Genomic DNA, 21,700 nt, shown 5'->3' with positions numbered 1-21,700 from the left:
CATAGAACAGGATTAAAATGTTGGAAACGCTCAAAAATTAAAAAGCTCATCCCATCCGTGGTCACCTCGGGTAGGGTGCGTGTCCCCAGTGAGCGGCTCTGAGCGACACGAGCCCCCCCAGACGTGGGTCCTAGGGGGGAGACCGGCACCCTGAACCCCAAGGTGGACACCCAGGGGTGCGTGGGGGCTGGGGGGGCTTTTTGGAAGCACCTCCTTGGGCAGGATTCGAGCGTGCCTGACCTTCTCCTCCTCCTCCTCCTCCTCTCCGTGCAGATCCCTGCAAGGGCATCCTCAACGACATGAACCGCGTGTGCCGGGTGAACCCCCGCACCCGGAGAGCCGAGCTGCTCCCCCGCCCCGAAAACTGCCCCCCGAAACGGGAGCCGGTGTGCGGGGACGACGGGGTGACGTACGACAACGAGTGCGTGATGGGGCGCTCGGGGGCCCTGCGGGGGCTGGAGATCCAGAAGGTGCGATCGGGGCAGTGCCAGCAGCAGGGTGAGTAACCCCAACCCCTTGGGGGGGGACGAGAACACTCATCCTCCATCCACCTCCCCGCGCTCCCCATCCTCGAGGCGAGCCCGGCAGCCGAATTCCCTCCCCGCAGACAAATGCAAGGAGGAGTGCAAGTTCAACGGGGTCTGCCTGAACCGCCGCGGCGCCGCGCGCTGCTCCTGCGAGCGCCTCTCCTGCCACGGCGCCTACCGGCCCCTCTGCGCCCGCGACGGCCGCACCTACGGCAACGAGTGCGAGCGCCAGAAAGCCGAGTGCCAGCAGAAAGCTGCCGTCCCCGTCAAGCACAGCGGACCCTGTGGTAAGCACCGGTGCCGCCGGGCCGCCCGCCCGCACCTCTCGTTCCCGTCCCGGCAACCCCGTCCCGGGGTCGGTGCCGGGGCGCAGCAGGTAAGTGGTGTGGCTGGGTGCCCACCTCGGTTTTAGGGCCGGCCGGCCACCCCCCGTTAGCGGCTCCTCGTGGTTTTTTTTTTTGCCTTCCAGCAGCCCGGTGTCCCGTGTCTGTGTGTGTTTTTTCTGTGTTCCTCCTCGCTCTCATCTCTCTCTCCGCTCTGCTCACTGGGATCCGCCAGCTCCTCTCATCCACCGCCTCCACCCCCCCACGTCCCCATCGCCGTGTGGGTCCCCCCGCAGCCCACCCCGCTCATTCCTCGCCCCCAGGGTAGTGCCAGACCCCGAGCTCCTGCCATGCTTCCCCTCCATGCCCACCTCTCTCGGCTCCAGGTCCTCTCCCGCAGGATCCAGCCCCAGCGCTCCCGCTCTCCGGAGGTCTCAGCGTGGCTTTGTCACATCTCCACGAGCAGCTTTTGACCTTCCCAATGGAAACAGATCTTATAGGAGGGGGTTTCAGGGCCCTAGGACGTTGGGAACATCCGATTTTTTATTTTATTTTTATTTTTTAAGATTTTTGCATGGAAAAAAATGAAGAAGGTCGAGCAGCGAGCTTGGTTTGCATGAGGTCGAAGGGCCGGTGGTTTCAGCCTGGCTTTGATTTCACCGGAGGTTCAGGACGTCGTCCTAAGCTGATGTTCTTTAAGGGATCAGGGCTTCAAACCCTCCTGAAGCACTTGGAAAGGCCGCCCGGCGTTTTTTTGGGTCTGTTCTGCTGGCTTTGCGCTCCCGCGCTCCGTTTTAATCCTGCCAGGCCCAGCTGCTGGAAAATTGCTTGTCAGGCTCCCAAAATCCCACTCAGCGTAATGATGACTGTTATTTTGAATCGCCCGTTTCAGCGTGTTTCTGGCTTTTGGATGCTTCTGAGTCAGGTCCCCTGGTTCTTTGCACGGGGAGGGCAGCCAGGGCGCTTTTCTGCCTCCCTCGTCCCTGCTGTGGGAGGAGGATGGGGACAAAGCAAGATGTGAGGTGCCCGTGGCCAGTGTTGGAGGGGCTGCCGTGTTCAGCTGGGCTTGGAAGGCACCCCAGATTTTGAGGGAATTGCTGGGAATTGCCCTGCTCCCCGGCTGGCATCCTGGACACGATCTTCATGGAGCGAGGCCAGCAGGCAGTGGGAGCAGACACGGAGATGCCCCAGCCCAGGTGTCCACAGCTCCTTTTTATTTTTTATTATTTTGGAGGATGCAGGGGGCACCCGGGGGCTGCGTTTGAACCTCTCCCACCTCTTAAGCCCAGCCGTGGCCTTTTCCAGCAGCAAAGGCAAAGAAGCAAAGCCAAGCACAACAGCCCAGCCCCTCTTTTGGATCCTTCCCTGCTCTCACCCCGTGTCGGGGCAGCTGAGGAAGGAGGGCTGGGGCTGAGGCCGGTGCGGGCAGGAGGCGGAGGGAAGGTTTTCTGGAGTTGCATCTGTCTTTTCCTCCCTGCCTCTCTTTTTGCTCTCTTTCCCCTCCGCTCTCTCTCTTTCCTCTTTCGTCTGTGTCTTGTGTTTTACAGCGCTGCCTGTGCGGAGGAAGGAGTTGTGTCCTCGCAGCACCCTTCTGCTCCCTACCCGGACATCTCTGCTAGGAGGTCGGCTTTCTCCCCTTCTCCGTAGCCAGTGGCAGCCCTGGCCTCTCCCCGCCGCTCCCTCCCTCGCCAGTTTTGCTAAAGAGCCCCTGGGACGGAGAGGTCCCCCCGTTTTCACCCCCATCCCCTTACCCCGCACCGCGACGGAGACACCCAGCGGGGGCTCGGCTGCTGCTGGCTGTGCCTTGACCCTTAGGGCTTAATGAGAGTGGGTTTTTCAAGACCCCCCCCTCCTCTGCAAGCCCCGCTCTGGCCGATCCATCACCCTGGACTGCTCCCGGTTGATTTTCCCTCTCCTTTTTCCCCCCTTTTCCCTCCTGCTCCTTCCTGCGCTCGTCCCCTCGCTCCCCGCGGCGATTTGCGCTCGCTGGGGTGGCCCCCCCAGCACCCAGCGAAGCCCCTTTTTGGCAGCACCGAGGAGCTGGCTGCGCTCACGTGGGGTTCTCCCCCAGGAAAACCCCGTTACGGCCCCATAAAGCTGGTGGTGGAGCCCTTTGGGTGTGATGCCAGGGGCTGTGCGCAGCCTCGGAGCCTCTTCCCTTTCGCCAGCCCCAGGCTTGCAGGAGAGCTCGGGGTCCCCAGCTCCAGGGGCTTGGTTAGCTCCTCATTGCATCCACCCGTGCCAAAACCAGGGCCAAAACCCCACTGACTTCTGTGGGCACCCAGGGGAGCTTCACAGGCTGATTTTGGGCTGTGAAGGAGCCTCCAGTGCCACCTCTCAGGGAGGGTTTTCTGCTTAGGGAGGGCACCAAATGTCAGGGCTGCGTTGTGCCCCAGCCCTGGCACCTCCCCGTGCTCCCGTTTGCTCCCTCCCCAGGACAAAATTTCCACATTTTGGGCTCTTTCTCCATACAAGCACGCTGCCCCGTGGGTGTTTGGGGGATGTGCTGATGGTACGGATGCTTGGTTTTGGTTTCCAGGGGCCCACAAGCAGGGGGTGTGAGCAGCGTCTCAGGGCGAGAGAGGTTCCTGGTGCTCGGGAACTGCTCGTAAACCCTTCAGCCTCAGGGAAATTGAGGACGGGTGGGAAGGCAGGGTCCAGGCAGTGACCCCGTGCCCGAATCATCCTCCTTTGCTCTAAGCTCTGACTTGGCAGGGACTCCCCAAAGAGAAAAAAAAAAAAAAAAATCAAGATCCCAAATTCAGCCTGACCGGTGCCCCCGTTCCAGGCTGGTTTCTTGCACGCAGCCAAGCTCCAGAGGGCTCAAACCGCGCTCCTGCCCTGCGCCTGCATCCCCTTGAGCCCAGCAGGGGAGGCAAACCAGCACCCCCAGGCCGTGCTGGCAGCTGGGGGGGGCTCTGCCTGGCCCCCCGCCCCCTGCCTGCCCCGCTGCTCCTCGCCACGGGGGCTGCGCCGCGCCTGCGCCTGCATCCATCTCACCCCTGTCTGTCCCCACATCCTTCCTCTCGCTGTGTCCTCGTTCAGTCCACGTCCTTTCCTCCCCACCCCCCCGTGTCCTCGGGGATTTTCTCTTGGGTCCCCAGGCAGCGCCAGCTCAGCCCTGGTGCCGTCTCCAAACCTCCCCGGCTGCGCGGAGCGAGGGGGTGCTGGCTGCTGCCGAAGGGGAGCCTGCAGCCTGTGCTACCCCCCCCCAACCCCAGAACAATGCCTCCTGATGCCAGGGAGACCCCAATATCTTTGGGGGGCGCTCAGGAAGCCATAAAAAATCTGCAGGGATGATCAGAGCCTGGCTGCCCCCTTGAGGGGCGCGGGATGGGGGAGAGCAGCCGGGCACGCAGGGGGAAAACCTCGTGCCCGCTTCCCACCCCAAACTCCACTGAGCATGGGGGGGATGCTCAGCAGGGCACGTGGGGAGGGAATGGGAGGAGTGGGGGCTGCTGCGAGGCCAGGAGCTCTGCGTGATTGCCACGGCTTTTTTGGGGAGGCGGAGGGGGGTGCTGGAGATGCTGGCATGCCTCGCCGTGCACCGTGCCCGGGGGTGCCCGGCACGCAGCGGGCTGATCCCCGCTCCCCGTCTCTCCTCTCTCCCCTCTGCAGACCTGGGCACCCCCAGCCCCTGCGTGAGCGTGGAGTGCACTTTCGGGGCCACGTGCGTGGTGAAGAACCGGGAGCCCGTGTGCGAGTGCCAGCAGGTGTGCCAGGGCCGCTACGACCCCGTCTGCGGCAGCGACAACCGCACCTACGGCAACCCCTGCGAGCTCGACTCCATGGCCTGCGTCCTCAGGAGGGAGATCAGGGTGAAGCACAAGGGGCCCTGCGGTAAGGAGGTGCCCCCCCAGCGGGGCCGCTCGGGTGCCTTTGTGCTGTGGGTGCACGGGGAAAGGAGGGGAGGGTGGCATCGGCGCGTGTCCTCGCCCCCGGAGGGTGCTGCCGGGTGGTTTGGGATGCAGCGAGCTCACCCGGAGGGTGCAGGATCCGTCCTCTTTCGTAGCAAGAGCTCTGGTGCGCAGCCGAGCCCCGCGTGCAGCTCTTCCATCTGCCAGCTCTCCGCTCGTGCCAGCGCAGCTTTGCCAGGCAGAAAGTGTTTGCCCACAGGCAGAGCGCTCAGCCCCTCGCGCAGGGTGCCAGGGTGCGCGGGCAGGGCTGGGCTCCTGCACTTTTTTGTCAAAATGCTGCTGTTTTGCCCTCAATCTGCAGGGTGGGTGTTGGGAGCCCTGTCTTTGTGCCTGCCAGCTCGGCGTGGCACAGCCCCGTGGCCCTGCCGAAACCGGCCTCGGTGCCTTCAAGTCGTTTCCCCTTCCTGCTGGGTGAAAGGAAAATGAGTAAAAAAAGAAAAAATAACAATCTGCAGGATCTTGGACCTGCACACGGAGAGCCTGTGGTGGATTTTGGAGCCCAGCCTGGTCCCGGGCTGGGGTTGTTCCCTTCCCTGCATGAAACCAGCCTCTGGATCTCCCCCCGTGGCTGCAGCAGGCGGCGGTGTCACCTTTGTGTCACATCCCCAGGAGCGCAGCCACCCCAGGGTGCTGGGCAGGGAGGCAGCGGTGCCCCTGGGGAGCACCCACACCCTGTTTTGGGAAGCAAATTGGCTTCGGGGCTTGCAATAAAAACCTCTCACCGTGCTGGCTTCTCGTGTTCAAGTCCTGCCTCCCCTGTCCCCAGGAGCCTGCGCTCCGCACCCCTCGGCCACCGCTAATTTATCAACCCGCTAATTGCGCTCGGCCCCGCGGCCTCTCATTTAGCCATAGCAGCTCCCAGCGCCGGGGACATTTCAGCACGATTACTCCTGGCCCTGACGGCTTTTTCCAGCAGTTCTCCTCCCTCTGCCTCCCCCAGCCTCACCTCCTGGCCCAGCGAGGACCCGCGCGGGCGAGGGGGCTGCGGCGGGGATTTTATTCCAGCGCAGAGCTTGGTTAGAGAGCGATGCCCTCCCCGCTGCTCTAACCTGCTTTTATTTTAATTTAATTTTATTTTTTTATGCTCCTCGCCCCTGCAGACCGCTGTGGCAAGTGCCAGTTCGGGGCCATCTGCGAGGCGGAGACGGGGAGGTGCGTGTGCCCCACCGAGTGCGTGCCCTCCTCGCAGCCCGTCTGCGGCACGGACGGCAACACCTACGGCAGCGAGTGCGAGCTCCACGTCCGGGCGTGCACGCAGCAGAAGAACATCTTGGTGGCTGCCCAAGGCGACTGCAGTGAGTCTGGCAAGGTCCCCTTCGTCCCTCTTCTCGCTCCTTTCGGTGGCGTTTTGGGGAGAGGATGGGCAGCCCCCCCCCCAACCCCTTCCCTGCCTACTCAGGGTGCCCGGGCATGGCCACCCGAGGTTCCCCGGGTGTTTGTGGCACCGTGGGAGGCACCAGAGACACCTCGGGTTGGGGACGGGGGTGGCTTTGTGCTTTGGCTGAGCCGAGCGAGGAAATCGGGCTGAAAACACGTTATTATGGGACACCGAAATGGGAAGCACCGAGGGGCTGTTTGGTGGCACAGATTCCGGCAGCTCCCCCTCCCCTCCGTCCCTGGGGGTTAATTCCTCTCTGCCTGCCTTTTCCCTCCCTCCTCACGAGCTGCCTGTGCTAATTCCTTAACGAATTTAAAGCCTCGGAGCCCCCATCCCACCCGCCCAGCCTGGCGCTGCGGGGGCTGGAGCGCGCAGCCCCTCTCCAAATCCCGGAGAGGTGCCTGACGGAGCCCGACCTCCCCCAGCAGGGCCTTAAAATGGGATTCCTCGCCCCCCTGTCCCCACAGAATCCTGCGGCAGCACCGTCTGCTCCTTCGGCAGCACCTGCGTGGGGGGCCAGTGCGTCTGCCCCCGCTGCGAGGGGCAGCCCCCGGGCCAAGTGTGCGGCACCGACGGGCTCACCTACGGCAACCGCTGCGAGCTGCGGGCGGCCGCCTGCCAGCGCCAGCAGAGCATCGAGGTGGCCAGGATGGGGCCCTGCGAGGACGGTAGGTCGCTGCCCTGCCCCCGGAGACGTGTGGCCGCTTTCATTTCCTGCTCCCCTGGGTTTATTTTGGGGGAGTGGTGGTGTTTCGGGTGGCGGGGTGTTGGCTCTCCGCGCGCGTTCCGTGTCCGGACCCTCTCGTGGGGTGCTTGAGGTCACCCTGCGATGCTCATCGTCCCCCTCGGGGGGGGATTTGTGCTCCCTGATGGTCCCAAATCCATTTCTCCGCTGGGATCATCCCAGCTGGGTTTGGGCAGCTGGGGAAAACCCGCCCCCAGGCTGCTTTTTCCAAGTCCTTTCCCCAAAAAAAAGCCAGGCAGAGCTGGGGAGGAAATCAGCTGTGGCATCCCCCGTTGCTAGCCACGATCCCACTCCTTCAGCCCCATCCTTTCCCCATCTCTGGGTGCTTTGGGAAAAGCACATCAGCACCCCCTGGAAGGAAGCCTCCAGCCCTTTGACTCGCTTTGCTGCTGCCCAGGACCCCCCGAGCCCCCCGTGGGGGGTGTTAACAGTGGCCGAGAGCTTCAACCTCTCCAAATCCTGGCTGCTGGGACGTGCCAGCCTGGCCAGCTGAGCTTCCCCAGCTCGTTGCACCAGAAAAAAATAAATCCTCAGAGCACGGCAGGGCTTGGGGAGACGGCGAGGCAGAGCACGGTGTTTGATCACGGCCCTCCTTCGGGAGCTGCAGGTTGATGTCCCCCTGGGAGAAGATCTTAAATAATTCCCTGTGTAATGCCAGCTCCCAGCCTTTGATCGCTCAATAAAAAGGGGCAGGTTTTCCTTTTTTTTGCTTTTTCGCTTCACTTTTTTTTTTTTTTTCCTCCTTTTTATTTTTTTTATTTTTTTCCTTTTAATTAAAGAAGCCTTTGAAATCAGCAACATCTCTATTCTTGCTGCCGGAGCTCTGAGCATCTTACGGATGCCCAGCCGGGCCGGGGACAGGGTTTTTATGTTGTTTGCCTGCCTGCCGAGCCAGGAATTTGTGCCTGGCTGGCTGTCGGGGCCAGCCCAGACCCCATCCATCCCTCTGCCCTGCGTGTTTGTGGTGGTGGCAGCACTCTCCCTGCTGAGCTGAGGGGACGAGATGATCTCCAAAAGTCCCTTCCAAACTAAACTCTTCCGTAACTCCGTGCCTTTGAGGTTAAACCTGCTGTGATGGGTTCGGAGGGGGCGTCTTTTTCCCTCCAGCCCTGCCCCGGTGGCCGGGATCCCTTCTCACCCCAAATTTCTTCTGCTCCAGAGTGCGGCTCGGGGGGCTCGGGCTCTGGAGACGGGAGCGAGTGCGAGCAGGAGCGGTGCCGGCAGTACGGGGGCTGGTGGGACGAGGACGCGGAGGACGACCGCTGCGTCTGCGACTTCACCTGCCTGGCGGTGCCGCGCAGCCCGGTGAGCACGCCGGGCATTTTGGGGCTCTCTCTCCAACCCGGTGGCCTCTCTCCACGTGCATCCCGGGGCTTGAGAGGGGATCCTATGGCTGGGGGACTTGCCCTGAGCAGCTCCCCGCGCTGTCCCGCCAGGTCTGTGGCTCTGACGGCGTGACCTACGCCAACGAGTGCGAGCTGAAGAAGACGCGGTGCGAAAAGCGCCAGGACCTCTACGTCACCAGCCAAGGAGCCTGCCGTGGTGAGACCCCGTGGCGGTGCCCCCGTGGCCCTGTTTTGTGCCCCGTCCTTCCCCTGGCCAAAGCCGGGACCTCGTTTTGTCACCCCTTCCCCAGCATCCCCGCGAGGACCCCGTGGTTTTGCAGGGGTGCCACCGGCTGCTCGATGCACTGCGCTGCCCGGAGGCAGCCAAAATAACCCGAGTGCCTCTCTGCTTTCCTCCACAGCCCTGGCCACCACCCCGCCGCCCCTCCTGGTGGTGCACTGCAGCCAGACCATCTACGGGTGCTGCCCGGACAACACCACCTTGGCGCTCGGCGTGGGCGCAGCGGGGTGCCCAAGTAAGTGACGCTCATTTTTGGGGGGCACAGGGGGGCCTTGAGGGTGACTGGAAGGCAGGGAGGGGATCCCTGGGGTCCCATCACAGGGGAAATGAAGAGAGGTTGGTCCTCCCCGTTCCTGAGCTAGCGAGGGATTTCCAAAGGCTCAAAAAGCCTCCGTTTGTCCTCAGTTTCATGGGCAGCGTGTGCGCACGGAGGTGTGCGCGCACCCTTCGCCATCTCCTAGCGGTGACCTTCCATCTAAGCCCCCTGCAATTCAGGGAGGTTGCTGAGGATTTGCCTGGTGCTGAGCCTGTCCTGGACGCAGCAGAAGGTGCCCTTGGGGCCAGGCCGTGCCCTTTTTGTGCCTTCATCCCATTGCTGGAAGCTGGGGCAGGACAAACGATGCCGGGCTCTGCCTGAGCTGGGGCAGCGCCCTCGGGTTCCCTCGCGGCCCTTCACCCCGGGACCCGTGACTGCTTGGTGACACCGTGCAGGGAGCTGAGCCGGGCAAACGTTTCATTAATATTTATTAAATAATTACGGGGCTTGAGCAGAAGGCCCGTTTTGAGAGGCATTAGCGAGCTGTTAACAGCTGAGGCTGCGCCTGCCTGTCAGGGAACCCCATCGCCCCGTGGAGACGTGACTCGAGCTGCGCCTGGGCTGTAGCTGCCCGACGAGGCTGCAGCGCTGCTTGATGTGCCAGATCATTTAAAAAGCAGCCTCTTCGGCCGCTGCCTCTTCCTGGGGCCAAGAGGGGCCAGCCCAGACAGCGGGAGCAGGTCGGGGAGGAGACGAAACGTCTCGCCTTCAGCATCGCCCTGGGTTCTCCTGGTGATGCTCCCATGCGCCCCTGGCCACGCTGTCCCCTGCCCTTCCAGCCATGGGGACAGCTTCCCACCTCTTTTTCCACCCATACGGGATCCCACCGGTTTCTGTCCCACCTGTGCTGCTCTCCAGCTCTGTCCCACGTCCCCTTTTCCACCCCTCCCTGGGGATTCAGGGGGCGCCTCTCCGTCCGTCTTCGGATCGCTTCCCTCCGCCGAGTTCCCAATCAATGAATTAATAATAAACCCCTAAGAGCTTCCTCCCCCTTTGATGTCGATGTGAAAGGAGCTGTAGATGAGAGCAAAGCCAGTGGGGCCCTCCCTGGAGGTCCTGCCCTTTGCAGCTGGAGCAGGAGGAGGCTTTCAGCAGCACGGGTGGCTCCGTGCTCCCCGCGGCGGCTCCCATCCTCCTCGGCAAGGATTTATCCTCACGGCCTCCCTTTTGCTCGCAGGCACCTGCCAGTGCAACCCCTACGGCTCCTACGGGGGGGCCTGCGACCCCGCCACGGGGCAGTGCTCCTGCAAACCGGGCGTGGGGGGCCTCAAGTGCGACCGCTGCGAGCCCGGCTTCTGGAATTTCCGCGGCATTGTCACCGACAGCAAGAGCGGCTGCACGCGTGAGTGCCGGCACCCCTCGTCCTGGGTCTCCTGCTGTTGGCAAGGCTCTGGGCACTCTGGGGCCATCGTGCCATTTAAAACTGGGAACCCTCGTGCTGGCGGTGGCTGTTTGTATAAAGAAACTCTCAGCAGGGAGTGTGGTTTTGCCCATTTCTCGCTGGAATCGCGGGGAGCCGGGTGATGGACACGGTGCCGCTGTAGGGTAGGGATGCTCGGTGCTCCAGGCAAGCTCCTGGCTTCCTCCACGGCCCCAGGAGCACCAGCACGGCAGGATTGAGTAGCTGGAGATCGATGCCAGAAAGCAAAAGCTAGAAACATGCAGGCAGCTTTGTACCTGCGCTGCTGACGAGGCTCCCCGAGCGCACACCTCATTCGCTCCTACCTGGAGCCTTTAAATCCAAGCCTTTGGGAGGGTGAGCACAGGGTCGCAGCCGGCATCGTGGTTCTCCCCGCATCCTTCTCCTCGTTTTTTTTGGAGGACTGACTGCTGCCGGCCCCCCAGCAGAACTTTTTTTCTTTTTCCCCTCCCTGCCCAGCCTGTAACTGCGACCCGGTGGGCTCGGTGCGCGACGACTGCGAGCAGATGACGGGGCTGTGCTCCTGCAAGACGGGAATCACCGGCATGAAGTGCAACCAGTGCCCCAACGGCAGCAAGCTGGGCATGACCGGCTGCGAGAAAGGTGCGGGACGGCCCAGGGGGACACGTGGGGACAGAGGTGCTGGGGACACGTGGGGACAGAGGTGCTGCTCTGCCGAGTCCTTGGGAGGGGAGAGGGGGTTGGATCCAGCATCGCCTCTTGGCTTTGATCATCGGTTTGTTTTAAGGTTGGCACGGGCTTTTTATCCCCTTTTCCTCCTTCTCTCCCTCCCCCAGACCCATCGGCCCCCAAATCCTGCGAGGAGATGAGCTGCGAGTTCGGCGCCTCCTGCGTGGAGGTGAACGGCTTTGCGCACTGCGAGTGCCCGTCCCCGCTCTGCTCCGAGGCCAACATGACCAAGGTTGGGGGCATCGCCGAGGGGCTGGGGGCGCAGGGATGCGTGGCTGGGTTGGTGCTGCCAGCCCTGGGACTTCGAGGTCTCCCCCTGCCCAGCAGGAGCAGGCAGCCTCCTCGCTGCGTGGTTTGGGGACGTGCCACACACGTGGGTGTCCCCGGCAAAGGGCATCGGTGGCACCTCTGAGCTGCTCTCCAGGGAATTTGGGGACAGGTTTAATTTTGCCCAGGGGTTTAGCAGAGAGCAGACGCAGCTCACGCCTTGCCCCGTCGCCCTGCTAGGTGTGTGGCTCTGATGGTGTCACCTACGGGGACCAGTGCCAGCTGCAGACCATCGCGTGCCGGCAGGGGCAGCTCATCACGGTGAAGCACACGGGGCAGTGCCACGGTGAGTCCCTGCTGTCCCCAGCGCCAGGACAGGGCCACCTCTGTGCCCCGAGGCTGCTCCCAGCCTCGGGGCTACCTCCTCCTGCCCTGCCCCTGCTTTGCACCGTGCACCCCAGCGTCACGGATAGCTTTTCCCAAACCTGCCCTTTCCTCAGCTCGTTTTCTCGCTGCTCCTCGCAGAGTCCATCACCCACACGAGCCACTCGGCGCCTCCCACGCCGCTGCCCACCCTCCCCTTGGACAAACTCATCCTTCCTCCGCCGCTGCAGCTGAGCACCCGGGCTCCAGAGCCCACCGAGCTGGCCAGCAGCCCCCCGCTGACGGAAGAAGCCAAGCCCACCCCAAGAGCTCACCCTACAACCAGGCGCGTCACCACGGCCAGGCCGGCCACCACCCCCTGGATGACCCACGGGGCGGCCAAGACCACCGTCCGCCCTCTGGCCACTTCTCCGGTGGTCCTGGCCACCACCCAGCCTGCCTACGTGGAATCGGGCAGCGCCGAGGGCAGCGGGGACCAGGAGATGGGCACCAGCGGTGACCAAGAGGCCAGCGGGGCCGGCTCTGCCGGTGAGCGGCCACTTCGGCTCTCAGGAGCTCGGCATCCTCGTGGTCTGACGGATTTGGGGTCCTTAAGGTTCTCCTTCGTGCCCTGCAGGGGAAGAGGAGGCGGAAGAAAGCCAGGTAACCCCCACGCCGGCCATCGAGAGGGCAACGTGCTACAACACCCCGCTCGGCTGCTGCTCCGACGGCAAGACGGCCGCCGCCGACGCAGAGGGCAGCAACTGTCCGGGTGAGTCGGTCCTTGCGGGGCTTTTGAGTCGGGCTGAGCTCTTCCAGGTCCCGAACTGGTGCTGGCGGGGTTGTCCCCGTGGACGTGCCGGAGCCGTGGTGGCCAGCGGGCGTTGTGTCCCCCGCCACGGTCCCCTTCGGCCAGCCACGTGTGCGCTGCTCGGTGGTTTTCTTCGTTTAGCCGACCTCTTTCTCGCTCGAATATCTCAGCCTTCAAACTTCCACCACTTTTTTTTTTTTATTATTATTTTTTTAGCGCATTCCTGGCGCGCAGGGGGATGAGGGAATTGGTCGGATTCCCTTTTACCTGGTGGAGCTGGGCTTAGCAGGAGCAGCCCAGTGCCAGGGCAGGAGGGAGAGCCGCTGGGGTGCTGGTGACTGGTGCTGGCCTCACAGTGCCCATGGCAAGGAGACACAGAGACCTGTGCTCATCCAGAGTAAATGTGTGCCCACATTTGCCCAAAAAATGCTGCATTGGGGCGATTTCCCAGGCGTCTCCTCTTGGAGCTCCTCCTTGGGCACCCCCTTTTCCTTTGGACCCCGCGCAAGGAGCTCCGAAACTCTTCACCCACTTTACCCCCAGCAGGGATCTCCTCGAGGCGGCTCCTCCAGGAAGGCACCCACACCTCGGGGAGGTTTTTGGGGGATCTCCAGGCTCCCCGCAGCCCTCTGGCGGGGTCTCCCCGCGCCTCTCCCGGCCCAGTTTGGCCCCGCCGTGCCCCGCGGTTGCATGCGCGCGTCCGATCCCGCCGCGTTGCCCTGTGTGCTGCTCTGGCTAACGTCTTTCTCTTGTTACTCAGCCGGTGCAGGGGGGCTGCTGCTCTCTCCGGGCCGGAGCTCAGAGGAAACCGTATGGTAAAAGCTGCCATCTCCAGCCTGGTCTTTGCCATCCGCTCCAGCACCCTCTGATACTAATCCTCCATGGCGCTCTCCCAGACCCATCCAGACTAACCCCGACACTGGCACTACCCGCGCACTGCCATCCCCCTAAATCCCCCCCCCCCCAGGGACTCGAAACGCTCCTCGCGGCTCTCAGCCCCACGCCCGCCCCCTCCCCGCCAGCCCACTAAAAAAGCTTTGTCTTTTTTGCCCTCCCTCCCCTCAGCTACCAAAGTCTTCCAAGGAGTGCTCATCTTGGAGGAGGTGGAAGGCCAGGAGCTCTTCTACACCCCCGAGATGGCTGACCCCAAGTCGGAGCTCTTCGGGGAGACGGCCAGGAGCATCGAGAGCGCGGTGAGTCCTGGCCACGGGGGCAGGAGGCTGCCGAGGGCCTTTCTGGGCTTGGCAAGAGGGGAAAAAAAAATAAAAAATAGGAGCCTGCAATTTGGGGCAGCCACCCCACAAAGGCGGGGGCCGGGCGCTGCGCCCTGGGTGCGCCAGCATCACCCCCGGGTCCCCCGCTTCTCCTCTCCATGCTCAGCGACTTCACCCTTGCTTTCCATCACCCGAGAGCACAAAAACCTCTTTGCTTTCGGAGGAGCACTGCCCCACGTTCTTCTAGTTTTATTTTTTTTAGATGAATTTAGCCTGCGGAGGCTGGGGGCGAGCACGGCTCCTCTCCGGGGTGGGCGCTTAAGAGCGTAAGGAGCTGGGGCACAGCCCGCTTGTGCCCAGCAGGTACCCTCGGTGAATTTTATTCCTAGCCTACGTGCATTCGAGGCTCTTCCACGTGCCGTGTTGGTGGGTCGCGTCCTTCACCACGTGCTGGGACCGAGCTGCTCCTTTTTCAGCTTGATCTCGGTGGTGGGGCTGCCCAAAAAGAGGTTCTGCCTAACGCCCTGGATTTTCCCAAAGCTTCTGTAACTCCAAGAAAAGCCTGCAGGCAACACCACGTCCCACGGACCTTTGCCCTTCTGGTTCAGCTGCACAGCTTGGGATTTAAAAAAAAAAAATCCAGTTTTCTACCTTTATAGAGCAGCCCCCTGCATCTCCAGCGCCTGGAGCAAGGGGCTCGGAGCCCTGTGTGTGTCTGGGCACACCAAAGAAGCCCTGGGTGGGGTAACAGCATCACAAGGAACCCAAGCCCGTGCCCACTGCTCAGTCTGTCTCTCCTCCCTCCCCTCCCCTCCCCTCTGCCAGCTGGATGAGCTGTTCCGCAGCTCTGACATCAAGAAGGATTTCAAGAGCATCCGCGTGCGGGACCTGGGGCAGAGCAGCGCTGTCCGTGTCATCGTGGAGTCCCACTTTGACCCAGGTAAGACCCTTCCCGGCGGTGATTCCCCATCAGCCTGGGACGGGGCATCGCTCCCAAGGATGCTGCCAGCCTCCGAAACCAGCACGAGCACCAAAAAGCCCCGTAAAAATGAGCCAGGGGCGTGCCATGTGTCCCCCAAAACCAAGAGGTGCTGGGAGGGGCTGTGCCTGGAAGGCTGGAAGCATTTTTTTGGGGACAAGGAATGGTTCAGGCACATCACGGAGAGGGCACAAAGGGAAATGCTCGCATCCTCACGCTCATCCTCCTCTTTTCTCCTCCTGGCTGGGAGCAGCCACGTCCTACACGGCGGCGGACGTCCAGGCGGCCCTGCTGAAGCAGATCCGAGCTTCCAAGAAGAAAACCATCCTGGTGAAGAGGCCCCAGCAGGAGCACGTCAAATTCATGGATTTCGGTGAGCCCGCGGGTTGGGCACAGCGGGGACCCCCCTGGGGCAGAGCCCAGCCTCTCTGCGGGGTCTGGAGGGCAGAGGATGGGGGCTCCCCTCCTTTTGGCACACACCACAACCAGCAGAGCCTCCAAGCATCCTCCCCTCTCCCTCCTCACCCCAACCCCAACCTCCTTCCCCTCTTCTCTGGAGCATTTTGCAAAGCCCCGACCCCTCCCTGCTCTTCGCTGCCTTGCAGACTGGATCCCCAGGCTCTTCACCACCACCGTCACCACCACCACGGCCACCACCATGGCCCCGGCCACCACCCGCAGGTACACCACGGCCTCGGCGGCCACCACGGCCCAGGGTTTGCGCCAGGACGCCGCGGTTCGAGCCAGCACCAAGCCGCCCGGCCCCCTGAGCACCCGGAGACCCAGCTCCACGCTCCCCGCCGCCCCTCGCCGCAAGCCCCCCGGCACCAAGAAGCCCCCGCGCCCCTGCGACTCCCACCCCTGCCTGCACGGGGGCACCTGCGAGGACGACGGGCAGGATTTCACCTGCAGCTGCCCGGCGGGCAAAGGGGGGGCCGTCTGCGAGAAACGTAGGTGAAAAGTAGGAGAAACGGGCAACAGGAGCTTTTATTTTTCCGGCAGAGCAGCCCTGCGGGTGTCGGCAGCGGGTGCGTGGCCGTGGGGTGGGGAGGGAGGGAAGCGGGAACGGCGAGGTGCCCCCCTAAAAAAGCAGGGAAGGGATTCTCCTTGGGGTTTTCGTTGCAAAGTTTGGGCTCGTAGGATGCAGAGAGGATCCAGCTGGGAAAGTGCAGCCTGTTTTCTGGCACGGTCTCCCCAGGAAACTTTTGGGGCTGGTGCAGGGAGGCTGCTGCAGCCCGCGCCGGCTGCTTGGGCACGGAGAGATGTGGGGCACCCCCAAACCCAACCCGTAAGCAGTGCTGGTGCTGCTGGGGTCACCTGAAGCAGCTTCACCCCTGCCCGAAGCAGGCTGTGTGAGCTGTAAGAGGCAAGGTTTTAAGGGGAGAAGGTGCCAGGAGCAATTTCTCTCTGGCTGTGCCACCCCAGCGCCCTGAGCACGGGGATGCTGAGCTCCGTGCCGGTCCTGTTAATTTGAATATTAAAAACTGAATATTTTGGAGGCAGCCCCATGGGATCCCTAAAGCCTGGGAGCGATCTTTTGGGGGCTTGCCATCACGAGAGGTGTTGGGGGCCACCGGTCCCGCTGTCTGGGAGGCTTCATCCCCTCTCCATCCTCATTTCCATCCTCTGCTTCACCCCCGGCAGCGATCCGGTACTTCATCCCCAGCTTCGGGGGCAAGTCCTACCTGGCCTTCAAGACGATGAAGGCGTACCACACCGTGCGCATCGCCGTCGAGTTCAGGGCCGTGGAGCTCAGCGGGCTGCTGCTCTACAACGGGCAGAGCCGCGGCAAGGATTTCATCTCCCTGGCGCTGGTCGGAGGCTTCGTGGAGCTCCGGTGCGTGCCCTCGTCCCCCGTCCCCGTGGCACAGGCTGCCAGGTTGAGGGAGGGGAGCATTAAATGGTTAAGGGGATGAATGTTTTCTTTATTTTTCCTGGTGTGTTAGGAAAATTGAAGGGGATTCTGGCGCTTTTCAAGAGGATTAACTTGCTTGTTTCGGTTTGAACGCTGAAAAGCTGAGAGGCGTGGGAGGGTGGCTTCTGGGCAAGCGAGAGCTCTTTTTTTTGGCACCCTTCTGGCACCGGGAGAAGAAATTCAGGGAAAAAGAAAAAAAAAAAAAAAAAAAAGGGGGGGGTGGGGGGAGAAAAGTCTCAGGAATCCGAGCTGCAATTACATTTCCAGTTCCCAAAAGGCACGGATTCCAGGCGAGGTGAGGTGGAGGGAAGAGCTTTGGAGACCCCAAAACCCAGACAGGATTCTGGCAGATTTTTGGGGAGGAGGCTGGGTGCTCCCAACGCCTCCGGGCTTCGACCACGAGCTTTCCCCATCCCCTCCAGGTTTAACACCGGCTCCGGCACCGGGGTGGTGAGCAGCAAGGTGCGCGTGGAGCCCGGCAAGTGGCACCAGCTGGTGGTGAACCGCAACCGGCGCAGCGGCGTGCTGGCCGTGGACGGCGAGCCCCACGTCGGCGGGGAGAGCCCCCCGGGCACCGACGGCCTCAACCTCGACACCGACCTCTTCATCGGGGGAGCGCCCGAGGATCAGATGGCTGCGTGAGCAGGGGGATGGCTGCGGGGTGTGGGGGATCCCCGGGGAGCATCGTGGAGGGGTGGAGTATCCGTGGTGGGGTGCGGCATCACTAATGGGGTACAGCACCCCTGGTGTGGGGTGCAGCATCCCTATTAGGGCGCAGCATCCCTCATATCCTGCAGCATCCCTGACGGGGATCAGCGCCCTCCAAGAGGGGTTTTTCCTCTGATTCCCCTGAAAGCATCACCCGAGCGCGTGTGGGGTCCCCCCTGTTTTTCCCAAAAGCCCCAACCCACCGTGCCCTCTGTCCCCCTCAGGGTGGCGGAGCGCACGGCGGCCACGGGGGGCTTGAAGGGTTGCATCCGCCTCCTGGACGTGAACAACCAGCTCTATGACCTGCGGGAGAAGGGCAGCGACGTGCTGTATGGCAGCGGGGTGGGCGAGTGCGGCAACGACCCCTGCCACCCCAACCCCTGCCACCACGGCGGCATCTGCCACGTCAAGGAGGCCGAGATGTTCCACTGCGAGTGTCTGCACGCCTACACGGGTACACGGGGACGGGGGGGAGGTTGCTGGGGGGTCCTGAGGGGTCGCAGAGGTTTTGGGGTCACGGGGAGGAGGAGGGTGCGGCGAAGTCTTGGCAGTGATTCTCAGATTTGTAGGATAAAGTCGTGTCCAACGGAGGTGGAATCGGTTTTGGGCACAGAGCTATCCAGATGTGGATGAGACAAGGGTCAGGATCTGTCCCCAGAAATCCCCCCTGGTATTTTAGGGCAGCTCAGTGCACTTTGGCAAGGGCCATACACCTCCCCCTTTGGTGGGGTCAACCGCAGGGGGGCTTCTGGGGCTGTGTGAACCCAACCTGGGATGGGACAAAAAGATTCTCAGGGCCCCCAGGAGCCCTCCCGTCGTGCGCCCACCCCAAAATTTGGGGTGTCTCTGCCCGTCTGGTGCCCACCAGCCGTTGGAGGTGCCGACGTGACCCCTGGTGCCACAGGTCCCACGTGTGCCGACGAGAGGAACCCGTGCGAGCCGACGCCGTGCCACGTCTCTGCCACCTGCCTGGTGCTGCCCGAGGGGGGATTCATGTGCGCCTGCCCCATGGGGCGCGAAGGGGAATTCTGCGAGCGAGGTGAGCCGGGGATGGCGGGGCTGGGGCTTTGATTTCCTCATCCCCACGTGGCCGGGAGCCTGCGCTCGCTGCCTGGGGCTGCTCGGCCTCCTCTTCCTCACCGTTTTCCCTGCTTTTTTGCCCAGTGATTGAGCAGGACCTCAGCATGCCCTTCCTCCCGGAGTTCAACGGCTTCTCCTACCTGGAGCTGAGCGGGCTGCAGAGCTTCGTTCCCGACCTGCAGTAAGTGCTCGGCCACGCGGCACCGGCACTGAAACCAGCGGGGTTTTGCCCGCAGGACCCCAAATCTTGCCAGAACGGCTGTGCCTGAGGCGTGGGGGGCTGGAGGAGCCGGCACTGCTGGCTGCCATCCTGAAGGTGGCAGAGGCACCTCCTCTGTGCCAGGTCCTTCCACGGGCTCGGATGGGTGGCAGAGGGCTCTGGGGTGGAGGAAAGGAGCGCGTGGGTGGCTGGTTCGGAGGGTTTCCCTCATCCTTCTGCCCCCAGGGACAAAATGTCCATGGAAGTGGTGTTCCTGGCCAAGAGCCCCAGCGGCATGATCTTCTACAACGGGCAGAAGACCGACGGCAAGGGGGACTTTGTGTCCCTGGCCTTACACGACGGCTACCTGGAGTACAGATACGACCTGGGCAAAGGGGCGGCCGTGCTCAGGTAACGGGGGCTGGGGGCAGGGAAAGGGCCAGGGGGGGCTTCCCGTGGCCAGCACTGGCCCCAGGGGCTGTGCCCATCCCAGCAGGGCTCTCACCTACCTCTTCTCCACCCTTCTCCCCGCCAGGAGCAAGGAGCCAGTTCCCCTCAACACCTGGATTAGCGTTTTGTTGGAGAGGAACGGGCGCAAAGGGGTGATGAGGATCAACAACGGCGAGCGGGTGATGGGAGAGTCACCGGTACATCCACAGGGCAGGGGGAGATGGTTGGAGCTCTCAGAGCCATGGGCTTTTATCCCCGGAGGTGTGAAAAGGGTTGGAGGAGTGCGTGGAGGGGGATTTGGGGACCTGGGAGAGGAGGATGCTGCGGGACAGCAGCCCTGCGCCCTCCCAGCGCCTCGTTCCTCCTTGTCCCTCCTCCACGCAGAGCTTTGCAGGGGACGTGGCCACCCTGTGGCTCTTGGAGCCCCTTTTCACGACTCTCTGGGCCCTTTTCCATGACGCTCAGCCTGTTTTTGTGACTCTCAGAGCCCCTTTTTGCACAACTCTCGGAGCCCTTTGCGCGCACGCAGGAAGAAGCCACCCAGCAGCTAAAACCTGACCGCTCTCCTGCTGCCGAATCCCTCCTTCCCCGCTCTGTTCCCCAACCAGCAGCTCGCCTCCTGCCTCTCACCATGCCCTGTCCCCTCCCCGCTCCTCTCCGTGCCCAAGCCGTGGCCCTGGGGATGCCGGCCCCGGCCACCCGCTGCCCCCGTGCCTTGTGCCCCCCGCCGGCGGCAGCCCTGCACGTTACGTTACCCACTGACCTCCCGTTTCTCTCTCTTTCTCTTTCTCTCCCTCTGATTTGTATTTTTCCCTCCCCTGCTGTCTGGATCCCAGAAATCCCGTAAGGTACAGATAAGTATCACCTGCCACCTCCATCCCATCTGCCATCGGCACGTCGCTCTCTTTCTGTTTTCCATCCAGACCTCTACCCCTTGCTCCCTTCCCCTCGCCCCAAGCATTTTTAGGACCCCCGTAGCTTAGCGACACCCGTTCCCTCTCCCTCCATCCATCTCCAGCCAGTCGTCGCATTTCCTTGTCGTTATTTCGGAAGCATCTCAATTAATCCAGTCATGTTCCTGTTAACTCCACGAAGCATTAGCTAGAGACTCACGTCACCGCATCCCCGCACCCTTCTGGGGGGCACAGGAGGGGACGCGGCTCCTGCTGTGGGGCCGCAGGCTCTCTGTCCCCAAATCTGGGGATCTCCTTATCCAAATCTGGGGATCTCTGTCCCCAAACCTGAGGATCTCTGTCCCCAAATCCCAGCCGGATCCCTTTGCTACGAGTTTGGGTTCCAGCAGCCGCCCCGGTGAGACAGGAGCAATATTTCGTCTCCTGTCACACCAATCCCGAGCCCTCCACGCCCGAGAGCGTTGGAGCATCATCTCCCCAAATTAAATTCGCAGGAAAATCCTTCCCTGGCTCTCCTGCTGCCAGGAGAGACCTCGCAGCTGGAGGTTTTTCGGAGCTCCTCAGCCCCTTTCAGCCTCCCCTGGTGCCGAATGCGCAGCGCTCGCCTTCTCCCCATGGTCCTTGGTGGCCTTTTGATGGCCAGTGGCTACCGGTGGCCAACTGGGACGGGGCAGGGGCTGCCCCCTGAGAGCCCAGGGGCTTTGGAGGTGGCTTCGGTGCCCTGGCTTGATGTGCCAGGGGATGCACCCTGGAGGGAGGAGGCTGGTGCCGTAGCGAGGCCTCACGTCTCCTCCCGTCTCGCCGTGTCTCCTCGCCAGGTGCCCCACACCTTCCTGAACCTGAAGGAGCCGTTCTACGTGGGGGGAGCCCCCGATTTCAGCAAGCTGGCCCGAGCGGCCGCCATCTCCTCGGGCTTCAGCGGAGCCGTGCAGAGGGTAGGGCCCCGCCGGGCAGCTTGGGGAGGGCGGCTGGGTGCCGGGGGTGCCGTCCGCACGGGGGATTCGCCGGTCCCAGGGGGCACAACGGGCTGGGAACGGCAGGAGGAGGGGCAGGGACGTGCCGTGGGGGTCGCGGGGGCGAGGGCTGACCCTGTGCTTCCCCCTTTGGCAGATCTCCGTCAAGGGGGTGCCCGTGCTGAAGGAGCCCAACATCCGCAGCGCCATGGAGATCTCCCCCTTCCGAGCCCACCCCTGCACCCAGAAGCCCAACCCCTGCCAAAACGGGGGCACCTGCAGCCCCCGGCTGGAGAGCTACGAGTGTGCCTGCCAGAGGGGCTTCTCCGGGGCTCACTGCGAGAAAGGTGAGGCCGGAGGGGCTGGGATCCCCCTCCCCATGACCCCGAAGCTCCAGCGTGGCCCTGGGGGGTGCTGGCAGCACGGTGCCAACCCCAGCCCCTGCTCCGTGCTCAGAGATTGGTGTTAGGCAGGAGTTGATGGCTCCTGGCCTCGGGGTCCCTTTTCCCTTCCCTCCCCAAGCTGTGCCCACCACCGAGCCGCCAGCTTCCTCCCCGATTTTAGCCAGGAAGCCACCAAAGCTGTGGGTTTCAGGTCGGCTGGCTGCAAAAACAGGAACCTGCTCCCAGCTCACCAGCCCTAAAGCCCCAGTAAAACCTCTCCAGGAGCTGGCTCGGTGCTGGCATGTCCCCGGGGATGGCAGATGGGGATAAAGGGAGGTTTTCCTGGCCTGGCCACGCTCTGTTCCATGACAGCTCCCCGTTTTTCCCCCTCCAGTGATCATTGAGAAGGCAGCTGGAGACGCCGAGGCCATCGCTTTTGACGGCAGGACATTCATGGAGTACCACAACGCCGTGACCAGGAGGTAACGCTGAGCCCAGCCACGGCCAGGAGGAGGAATCAGG

At 62.8% G+C, this 21,700-nt stretch overlaps 1 protein-coding gene across 1 annotated transcript in view; it reads left to right on the top strand.

Moving 5' to 3' along the window:
• Positions 1 to 21,700, top strand: part of AGRN (agrin) — a gene marked incomplete at both ends in the record, with an annotated part of 72,012 nt that overhangs the window by 45,948 nt on the left and 4,364 nt on the right. Inside the window, 29 exons of the mRNA XM_084300198.1 lie at positions 274 to 498; positions 608 to 814; positions 4,469 to 4,690; positions 5,868 to 6,062; positions 6,613 to 6,813; positions 8,050 to 8,195; positions 8,327 to 8,432; positions 8,638 to 8,751; positions 10,010 to 10,174; positions 10,712 to 10,855; positions 11,050 to 11,174; positions 11,450 to 11,555; positions 11,735 to 12,121; positions 12,210 to 12,344; positions 13,449 to 13,576; positions 14,423 to 14,537; positions 14,830 to 14,949; positions 15,182 to 15,526; positions 16,221 to 16,413; positions 16,914 to 17,129; positions 17,424 to 17,653; positions 18,104 to 18,238; positions 18,364 to 18,460; positions 18,725 to 18,889; positions 19,014 to 19,125; positions 19,765 to 19,776; positions 20,661 to 20,777; positions 20,953 to 21,142; positions 21,573 to 21,660. Of these exons, the coding sequence (XP_084156324.1) occupies positions 274 to 498; positions 608 to 814; positions 4,469 to 4,690; positions 5,868 to 6,062; positions 6,613 to 6,813; positions 8,050 to 8,195; positions 8,327 to 8,432; positions 8,638 to 8,751; positions 10,010 to 10,174; positions 10,712 to 10,855; positions 11,050 to 11,174; positions 11,450 to 11,555; positions 11,735 to 12,121; positions 12,210 to 12,344; positions 13,449 to 13,576; positions 14,423 to 14,537; positions 14,830 to 14,949; positions 15,182 to 15,526; positions 16,221 to 16,413; positions 16,914 to 17,129; positions 17,424 to 17,653; positions 18,104 to 18,238; positions 18,364 to 18,460; positions 18,725 to 18,889; positions 19,014 to 19,125; positions 19,765 to 19,776; positions 20,661 to 20,777; positions 20,953 to 21,142; positions 21,573 to 21,660 (4,741 nt within the window). The remainder of the gene's footprint in view (positions 1 to 273; positions 499 to 607; positions 815 to 4,468; positions 4,691 to 5,867; positions 6,063 to 6,612; positions 6,814 to 8,049; positions 8,196 to 8,326; positions 8,433 to 8,637; positions 8,752 to 10,009; positions 10,175 to 10,711; positions 10,856 to 11,049; positions 11,175 to 11,449; positions 11,556 to 11,734; positions 12,122 to 12,209; positions 12,345 to 13,448; positions 13,577 to 14,422; positions 14,538 to 14,829; positions 14,950 to 15,181; positions 15,527 to 16,220; positions 16,414 to 16,913; positions 17,130 to 17,423; positions 17,654 to 18,103; positions 18,239 to 18,363; positions 18,461 to 18,724; positions 18,890 to 19,013; positions 19,126 to 19,764; positions 19,777 to 20,660; positions 20,778 to 20,952; positions 21,143 to 21,572; positions 21,661 to 21,700) is intronic.

This window comes from Netta rufina (assembly GCF_964035555.1).
Source record: "Netta rufina genome assembly, chromosome: 22".
NCBI lineage: Eukaryota > Metazoa > Chordata > Aves > Anseriformes > Anatidae > Netta > Netta rufina.
This window is presented reverse-complemented; position numbering and strand designations above follow the sequence as displayed.